Source organism: Morone saxatilis, unplaced genomic scaffold, assembly GCF_004916995.1.
Source record: "Morone saxatilis isolate NCDOM2014 unplaced genomic scaffold, NCSU_SB_2.0 Contig23, whole genome shotgun sequence".
In the NCBI taxonomy this organism is placed as follows: Eukaryota; Metazoa; Chordata; class Actinopteri; family Moronidae; genus Morone; species Morone saxatilis.
In genome coordinates, this window is record NW_023339796.1 from 13,717,565 (window position 1) to 13,727,381 (window position 9,817).

The following is a 9,817-nucleotide window of genomic DNA, read 5'->3' on the forward strand; positions in this document are numbered from 1 at the left end:
CAAATGTAGAAGATGAGCTAAGTATTTCTGTGAAAAACTACAGAGCATCAATACTCATTATTTTTATTTTGTTTTGTAACAATCCACATTTGCTGTTTTTAATAATTTTATTATTTTTATACAGTATTGAAACAAAAAAATAATGTGGTGCATTCACATTTTTCCCAAGGGATTCTTTGCAAGTTTGATCTCTACAAGGGTAAAACAGTGAAAAGCTTGAAGCTGGATCCATCCATGTTAAAACTCACAGGGAATAGGAAGACTGGGCCTGATTTAAAAATCATCTACAAGTTTTGATGGATTATTTTTTCTGCGGCAACATTTTATTCCCCATTTACGTGTGTTTACTGTGTTTTTGTAAGGGACGATGAATCAGGTTCCCAGCATTTGTCTTTAAAAGAAACTTCCAGTCCATGCGTAACAACAGTCCAAAGAAAACAAACAATTCCATCCTCCTCGTCCAGTCTCTTCCTCTCGTCATCCACAGTTCATCTTCTACGCAACGTAGGTGTACACTTTACGGTCTTCTGGCGTTCTCGCCAAGTATTCTCTTTCTATTAGTCCTTCTATACGCTTTTTGATTACCACAGGGCTGGGAAGAAAACGTGCCCGGAGCTGCTGAGTTACCTGAAGACACAAAGTGGAAGAAAAACAGAAAGAGACACCTTTTAAGTTACATTTCTCTGCAGGACATCTCACGCACAATTTAATATTATGAAATTATGGGGTCAAGACGTAGAGAAGATTAAAAATTACTGGATAAAATTGTCCATTGTTAAAGCAAAACATAATTTGTATTCTCATGTGGGTCCCTTACCTCTGCCACCAGGACGTTGTGCTGCATCTTCTTCCTTGACTTCATGATTCGGACAATGGCTGCCTCAATCTCATGCTTCCTGTCATCATCCACTTTCTGCCGCGTCTCTTTCCTTTCGGGGTCTGATTCCCCTTGTTTAGCAGCAACTGGGAAAGTAGGATACAGGGACAAGATGAGGTTTAAAGAGAAAATGTAGGAAATCTCTCAAGGGACTGTTTCATATTAGGAGAAAGGAAGAGTGCCATGAAATAAACCCTTGTAACCACAAATACATTATGCAACAGACAGTAGTGGACAACTGGCCCAGATGTGAGGTGAGACTTGAGCTCTTTGTAGATACAGTATATGTTGTAAACAAACTTTCCCCACCTGTCTGTATTTTGACTCTGTGCAGTTTAGAAGTAAACTGATCATTGACTGTAAACACGTGGCCGCTCTCAATCTCCTTGGACTTTGGTTCCTTGGTGAGAACTCTCTGTGTCGGCTTCCCACAGGCCAAAGACTGCAGCGCTCGCACTAACTCCCTCTCAGGAATATCTGTTTCCTGCTGGATCTCCTATACATGGGGACAAATAGGGAAATAAGGTTGTAAAAAACAACAAACCTGTACCAAGACAACAAAGAATGAATACGATTATTATAGATAACGGTTAATAACGCTTCACTGTGCCCCCACCTCAAAAGTGCACTTCTCTCTGTTATTGAAGAGCATGAGGATGGTCATCTGGAAGGTGGAGACCTGCAGTATGTGCTTCCGGGTGTTAGAACCTGTTACCTGAGCACCTCCCACACCTACTTCTGAACCATCCTCCTGCAGATTAGGTAGAAGGGAAGGTGAATTTATAAACGATGATACCATTGTATACTGAATTATGTGGCTTACAATTTAAAAAAAAATAAAGCAATTAAAGTATTTTTGGGTCTACCTTTTTAATAGTTCCGTAGAAAGTTGCATTTAGGTCTGCCCCGCCCATGTGGTGTTGCAGTGTGAGCTGTCTACCACTGTGCTTAGCGAGGTAAAACCTGGAAAATAAAAGCCAGGACCGAGTTCTTTAGAAACCGCACAGAACCACTTTGAGCCTCCGTATATACAGTAAAACATCAGAGTGAATTTGAGAGCATTACCTTCTAAAGACTTCAAAGGCGTGTCTGGGAGCTGGGGGGATGGTGCATTTAGGTGTTGCCGACTGTGTAGGCCAGTAGCCAGTAGTGAGGACTCTTACTGTGAGGTCCACACCACTTAGAGATGCCTTAAAGAGATGTATACAAGTTTACACTCAGTAACATTTTAACAGACTCACTTCCAATCTAGTGGCAAACATTGGTTTTATGTCTTATTAATGTTTAGTTTTTCTTAAATGGCGCTGACTGTCTTACCGACGTAGTCTGTATGTGTTGCCTGAACTCATCCATGGTAGTGTTGGAGATGCTCATATCTCTGAACATCCCTTCCAGTTTTGAGGTAAACTGACAGCCACATTCTGTCTGTGAGGGAGAAAGACAGATTTATGGTGACAGGGTGACGGCAGGGCAACATGAGCAGAGAAGAAGAAACAAAGAGAAACAGTACAAGGCATATGTGTACACATCTGTATCCAGAATGTTCCAATACCATTTTTTTCTATCTCCATACTGATTCCAGTATCAGTGCAGACTCTCATACTCGCCGATATATTGCGTTTTAGGCAGTATCGGAGGATGTTACGAACTCTAATCCAGAAGCTTCTCACTCTTTTACCTTGAGCTTAGAGATCATGTTCTTCTCTGAGTCGTCTGAGACACTCTTGTTGCTGAGCAGCCTGCGGCCCAAATGCTGCTTGTAGTACCTTTCAAACACATCCTTCTCCTGCATAAACCTGAATAACACCATGGCTTTGTCAAGGATCGACTCCACCTCCTGTTCTGTCAACTGCTCGATGAGACAGGGAGAGAAAAAGAAAGTGGTTAATAACATGCAAAAAATAGATAAATAAATAAAACATTTTGCAGATGATAAAAATGTAGAAATATTTTCTGAAAAGAACCTCCTTACCCCTTTGACACCCTTCTTAAGCTTGTCATCAATAAAGAGTGATAGGTACTCTGGTGAGCGGGAGTTGAGGTTAAGGAAATACTCAAAGTCTCCTGCTATGGTTTGTTTGAAGAGTCTGTCATTGTTGAAGGACTCAAGAAGGAAGCGATCAAATCGTGTCTTCAGGTCTAGCAGGCCCTGTTAAAGATGCAATTGCAAAGAGGTGACACAATCTATAACGACACATTTCTCTCACACTTCCAATATCAAGCAAGGCTCTCAAAGTGTCTAAGTCTTGAGACACGAGATTGTGTTTTTGGACTCCTTGCTCAACCAGCATACCTGAATATAGTCGACAGGGTTCTTGCCCTCTCCTTCTTCTGACACCAGAGCTTTACCTTGCTCCCTCAAGTAAGAGCTCATGCACTCGCACATCGTTTTCAGGCCATTTGGCACACGACTGAACAGCTTGTACATGCATGCGAGGTCTAAGAGGGAGACATGGTGGGAAAAAAGAATGAGTAACAAAGGCTGAAAAAATATAACAAATTGGTTGCTCTGAAATTCCTTTTAGTTCAAAACCGTAATTACTGAAAAGAGAGAAATCAGTTAGGCAAAGTTTTTACCTTCTGTCTTGCCGTTCTTGAGCATATGGACGAGGCCAGAGTTCTCCATCTCAACAATGGTCTTCATGTGTTTGGAAATGAGCTCCCTTTCCACCACCTTGACAATGGGCTCCTCCGTAGTCTTGTCCAGGCAGTGCATGACTCGCTCAATCTCTTCGTTGATTCTGGCCTCTACCTTCTTAATATAGACACTGGCACTGTTTTCTGCTAGGAACTTTTGGCTCTCCATCTGAAAGAGCAGATAGTGTGTTTTATTACAAAGATTTATAGTGTATGTTGTTATATATATCTTCCACAAACGTACCTGGAAGAATTCCGCTGACATATCTAAGAAAGGGCCCTCAAAGTCCTCCTCATATACAGACCGGCCATCCAGGCCAAGAATCATCAGCATCTGGCAGGCGTTTCTGATGGCCCCCCTGCAATGATTGATAAAAAAAAAAAATTAAGATTCTATATCAGCAATTATTAAAAAGCAAAATAATAAACTGCAATATTAAGAACTACTAAAAACATGAGCAACAAAAAGTAAATGCATGACTGTGAATAAAGGTGAAACATATAAGATCAAGACAGATATCTAAGAAACTTGAAGAATGTCACCCAATTTCTTAATTTAACTAAAATAAGGGACATCACACTGATCCTTTAGATCAAGCAATGAAGTAGTACTCCAGCATACCTGTCTACAACCTCTCCCTTCCTCTCACGAGCAATCATGTCCAGTAACGTCTGTCGTAGGTGGTCTCGAATGCAGCCGTAGCGTACAACCTGGTCCCTGAATATGATGAGGCCGAGGTTGTACACATTCTCCACATTGTTTTGTTGAACATAGACGCGATCCTGGGAGACCAGACAGAATGGGGTGAGAAGACATCACACACTATGTATGGAAAGAAGTGCTGTAGTCCAAACCTACTCAGTTACATTCATATAAAAGTGTACATGCTGACAAATTAAATTAAACTTTAGAAGCACATGTAAAACTACTGTATACAGTATTTATGTAAAAGGTATTTCTCCCACTTCCCTTGGACATGTCATGTACTTAAAGCATTTTATAATGGTGGAGCTACAGCCACTGTGATTCAATGTGGTGCAAAGTACTTTTTATAGGGGCTGTATATGCCAGATTTCATTATACATTGTATTGACAGGTTGCAAAGCTTTTATAAGGCCATTAGAGTGCCACAATAAATGACTGGTAGGTGTCTGGATTTGTCCCAGACACAAGCCCCTTCCAGAAAGCATAAATATTTGAGGGTGATGTAGGTGATAAAATATTTAACATGACACTCGGTAACAACATTTGGCATTACAAATGTCCAGGATGACAAATATTACCTAGTGCGAATTACAGGAGGGGGTTCCTAGATGGCAGATTTCTGGGATATCACGTTATGCTGTGTGAAAGAGCTCTTACTTTTAGTCCTGCCATTTGCCAATTTCCAACAGCCTATATTTATGAGCTTATTGGGTCTGGCTTCCTGAAGCCTCTCCCTTTTTCTTAATTACAGTAAACAGGTTTCATTTATTAGATTACTATATAAAAAGACAAAAAACACAGCAGTTAACCAGGGGCTTAAACTTAAGACACATAGAAACCAAATACATTCTACAGACAGCACTAAAATGAATCACTTGTGTGTGAAATATAATGTAAAAAACAATTGCCAACTATACATAATGTCTCCAGGCCAGAAAGGCCTAAAGCTGGCAGTGACTTCCAACAATGTTAATACACCTGCTGCATGTGAGTGGCTCTCCTCTAGAGGTCACCAGGCCAGTAACCACAGCAGCACCCTGCTCTCACTGCACGGACCTAAAGAGTCTGCTGTAGTTAAATAACAGAAAGCCAACTGGCCAGGGTAAGGCCAGGACAAAGGGGAGCGCAGAACAAAAGAACCCCAGGAGAGTTGTGTAGTCTCTGTGCTGACTACCATTGTGTAGCCTACACTTGTGCCCCATCTCAAGGGCTCACTCACTCACACACAACCGCACCAACATTTTGGACTGTAGCTGCCGGCTAAAGTAAATTAACTAGTCCTGCCAGTTTTCCGACAAAACAAATAAATACAGCAACAGAGGCTTATTGTTAGGCCCACAAATAAACAGCACCTTACACAATCAAAGTCCAGAGGAGAATGTAGGTGAAGGTTGGCCAGAGTTGGAACAAAAGGCCATTTCTTCAAAAGCACAAAATCATTCGTGACAGGGAACAAGCACCATAATCCAAAGGGCCCATGGGAGCCACACAGAACTTCTGGCCTTTTCCGGGCAAACAGAAACAATATAGCAGGCCACCACCACTGCATTGTGAAGTGGTAAAAATCTCTGTACAGTAATTCATCTACAACCCCATAACAGGAGAGCACAACAGCCACACTTACCATGTACATGAGGATGTCTCTGATCATAACCATGGCAGTCTGATGGTCATTCCAGGCCTGATTCAGCGTTTGCAGGAAGTTATTATTTAGAGAGTTAAGGACATCTTCCCGTACCTGAAAATACACAGACAAGGTACGCCGACAAAACTGAGGTCTCATCAAGTTGTCTCTGGTGTGAGCGATAAACATCAGGTCAGAAGGACAAAGTGAAACGATTTAAAGAGGAGAGAGACGAGTTCATAACCGTTTTGGACCTAGCAGCTGTCTAGACATGTCATTTCAAAAGTCTATTTGTGTGTTATTTTGGTAAAATGTATAAAAAACAACAAAATAATTACACATCCTTCAAGCACACACTTTGCTGTTAAGTTTGACATCTTTCTTTCTGTAGCCTGAAGAATGGAAACTTAAATGACAATAGTAATGAACTACAACTCCCATTTATTTTATTGTTTATTTTTTTAAGAGCTGCATTAGAGATGAAAATAGTTCTTTACTTTGTTGATGAGATGCTCGGTGACAACTTCCCTCAGGCCTGTGTAGAGCTTCTCCCCGTGCTTGTGGAGCACCATGGTGTAGGCATTCCTGTACAGCTCCTCAAAGCTTAACCCGCTGTTGTTCTTCCTCTGTATCTCCTGGATGGCATTCTTCAGAAGGTCCCAGATGTTGTTCACATACTTCTCATCCATTGTCATCTAGGAGGGACAGAGCGAAGGAAGCGTGTTTAGGTGAGAAATGCGTATTCTTCATTGTTTCCACGCGGTATAAGCAGATGACCACCGATGCAAACACACACTCACCTTCACACTGAGAAAGCAATTCCTACCTTTGCCACGCGTGCAGCAGACATATCGACGGTTTTAACAGTAAAGCTTGGACATTAAAGTGTAGCAGCGATATGCAGTAGATATGCCGCATTCGCGAAATATGAAATGAATATATTTATGAAATAATATGATGATGATATGAATATGAAAGAAATGGAGCCATAAACAACCAATGAAGGAAGGAGCCAGGAGAAAGTTAGATATAGCCCCATATGAGATTATTAAGGTTGTGACACAAATCAAAAAACAAATGACAAATGGATTTATCGGAGTGTCCATAATGAATAAAGTCAGTACACCAAGACATCAAGTCCTCCGAATCTGTACAGAGAATGGAGAGAAGGTAGGGAACCACTACTCTACCACCTTTGCAGGGTGGGAAGTTCATTGTTTAAAATGTGTACATCTGACAGCTACTTACAAATAAATGTTGACCACCGGCCACTCAATTGTAAATCCTTACTTTGTGTATGAAACTGACACTTTCATACTGTACCAGCATTTGACTGGTGAATGGTGCTTTTTTCCCAGGCTGCTCTGATGTGTTCATCTTTCAAACTGAAAGTACTGTCAAATACTTTTTGCATACAGTTAAAAAAGGTTGACAAAGGGAAAGCATTTTATTTTTATCATAATATACTGACATTTCTGCAAAATTGCAAAGCTCCAGTAGGAGTAGGGTAGCTCCATGTATACCTGATCACAACCTGACCTGAAGGAGACTTTTAGACTGTCCGCCAAACATATACATCTAAGAAAGTAGGGATGCATCTATCAGCGGCAATTCCAACTATATTATGCCGATCGGGTGTCAGCTAGATGTGACTGATCCACATTTAACACAGTTTATCTGTCAATGTCATTATAAAATCCAGCTATCACTTACAATCATTTGAATGACCTGCCAACTCTGCTTCTGACCTTGTGTTACTGTACATTAAAATGATCCTGATACAGATTTTGAATTTGGGGAATAGACAGCACTGGTATCAGACCAGTAATAAATAGAGCCAGTATCAGAAGAAAATAGATGCAAGTAGTGAAAAGTAACTCGCTTGACAGATAACCAGAATTTTCAGATTACAGACTGAGCATGTCTCAGTGGCTATTAGAAAAACAAAAGCTGTAATAGGATCAATTCATTTTACCCCCTTAATTCAAGTGCCTGATTATATTGACTAAAACCACCTGGTAGTGGCGACACTGTGGACGAACGGGCTGATCTTGCACTTGCATATAAGATCAACATTTAAGACAGGATAAACTGTATTCACTCACTCATCTGCTCACTGACTCATTCTGCCAGACACCCACTCATAAACCTGCATATCCAACAGAAGAAAAACCATTTGTGTTTCACACTACCAACCTCAACAAGGGACGTTTGGGTGTTGCAAGGGCTACTAACTTAGACGAAACTGCATATCTGTACATCTGTACTCATAGCGGGGATGAACTGAGTGGGTGAAAATGTAAAATCAGTGATCAGCGGATGTTGCTGAAATAATTGTGTGACAGCAGAACTGGCAGTAGGTAGCTGGGTTGTCAACAACACGAGCTAACTAACGTTACTCAAGTTACCTAAAGCATGTTTACAGTAGTCTCCTGCTGGGCTGAAGTTGCGTTAGCTCTGAAGCTAACACTACACGATAATGTGTTAATTGCCGCCTATAACGCGTTTAATGCGCTGTGCAATGAAATACCAACAGCCTAAAGAGCTTTCCGTTACCACAGCGTAATGATACTTGCTGACTGACTGCAACTTAGCTGGCGTCAAGTCAGCGAACATATCAGGCCTGCTGTTTGGTTAGCTGCTACTTGCTACTGTGTCGCTAAGGAACTTTCCTTACACATGCTAACATTAGCTCCACGTCAAACGACGACAGCATTGTCAAAGCAAGAGGCGAGCTAACGTTAAATCAACTGAACTGTTAACACCGAGACTGCTCTTCGGGTAATTTGTCGAGCTAACAGCAGTTTTCACAGGACGATTACTTGTTTTTCTCGTTTGACCAGCCAGCTAGCAGGCAGTTGCTAGTATAAAGACCTGTCATCCCCGGTACTCGAGTCTCATAGTTAGCGTCTGAGCGCTCACGGAGCCGGGTAAAGACTTACAGGAAAGGCTCGTATCCTCATCTTGGTGTCCTTCTTGGTGCCGCCTTTGAGGTTGGACATGATTAGTTAGAACGACTTTGGTTTCTAAGTTGACTTTTAAAGACTACATGAAAGGCAGCTGCTAGTTTGCTCTCTACGCCAGGAAAGCGGCAGGGAAACTCAGTGACCTCCCCTGTGGGAATGAGGTCGGTCTGTATGTCTGTTATGTTGTTGTCACTCGCTCTCTTCTCTGTGGTTTTGAGCTAATGTTAGCTTGTATGCAGTGATGGCGGACGGCTGTACTCCACTGCGCAACGCCGAAGTCTCGCGAGAGTAATGTCGCTCCACTGACAGGTGCATTCCACAGGTTGATAACTGCTACATCATAGCGGTTACACTGGCGTTACATTTGATTTTAATATTTCGGCTGCATGCTGTAGCTATTTAAAAACCTTTTAGCGGGAAAATAACGGGTTCAACGTTTAAAAAAAAAAAAAAAAAAAGACTGACAAGAACGCACCGGAGGCAGAAAAAAAACACACTTTATTCTGTGACAGTGATGCACTATTTTCTTTTGCCTCAGGTGCCAAAGAGCTGGCACTTTCTTTATAACAGAAAACATAGTGTCAGATACAGTTGGACGCCATTATCTCTGCTGTTTTCCAGTCCACCGCTCACTTTTAGCATCGTCCAGCTTCCGTTGATGGACCAACGGCTGGAAGATCGAATATCTCCTCACTGTCATGACGACGCTCTCTGAATGAGAGAAAGACAAACAATAACAACAAATAGGTGAGTCCACGGAACTCTTATGAGCAATTAAAGACACTTACATTTAAGGATATTAAAGCAAACAGTCTATGGGAATAACTACTATTAGGCTAGAATCAGAATAATAAACCAATAACCTATTTTAGAGTACAATAAAGCCATCACATATTCACATTTTACAGTCTAATGAGTGTATTTCTGGGATTAAAAGCCATTTAATTGATTGATTGATTGATTGATTGATTGAGAATTTTATTTTGAACATGTAAAAGCCAACAAAA

General features: G+C 41.3%; 1 protein-coding gene across 2 annotated transcripts; it reads right to left on the reverse strand.

Moving 5' to 3' along the window:
- Positions 1 to 92: 92 nt before the first annotated feature.
- LOC118334311 (cullin-3-like) lies at positions 93 to 9,089 on the reverse strand. Of its 2 annotated transcripts, none has more exons than XM_035670163.1 (16): positions 8,787 to 9,089; positions 6,342 to 6,539; positions 5,845 to 5,958; positions 4,137 to 4,297; positions 3,759 to 3,873; positions 3,455 to 3,683; positions 3,171 to 3,316; positions 2,850 to 3,026; positions 2,556 to 2,726; positions 2,195 to 2,302; positions 1,943 to 2,067; positions 1,744 to 1,840; positions 1,494 to 1,628; positions 1,187 to 1,373; positions 818 to 963; positions 93 to 627 (listed from the first exon to the last, which is right to left on the reverse strand). In XM_035670163.1, the coding sequence occupies exons 1-16, from the start codon at positions 8,844 to 8,846 to the stop codon at positions 496 to 498; spliced, it is 2,301 nt and encodes a 766-aa protein (XP_035526056.1). In that variant the 5' UTR covers positions 8,847 to 9,089; the 3' UTR covers positions 93 to 495. The 2 variants fall into 2 exon arrangements, with proteins under 2 accessions (XP_035526056.1, XP_035526055.1); XM_035670162.1 differs by having other exon boundaries at positions 1,494 to 1,631.
- Positions 9,090 to 9,817: the final 728 nt, after the last annotated feature.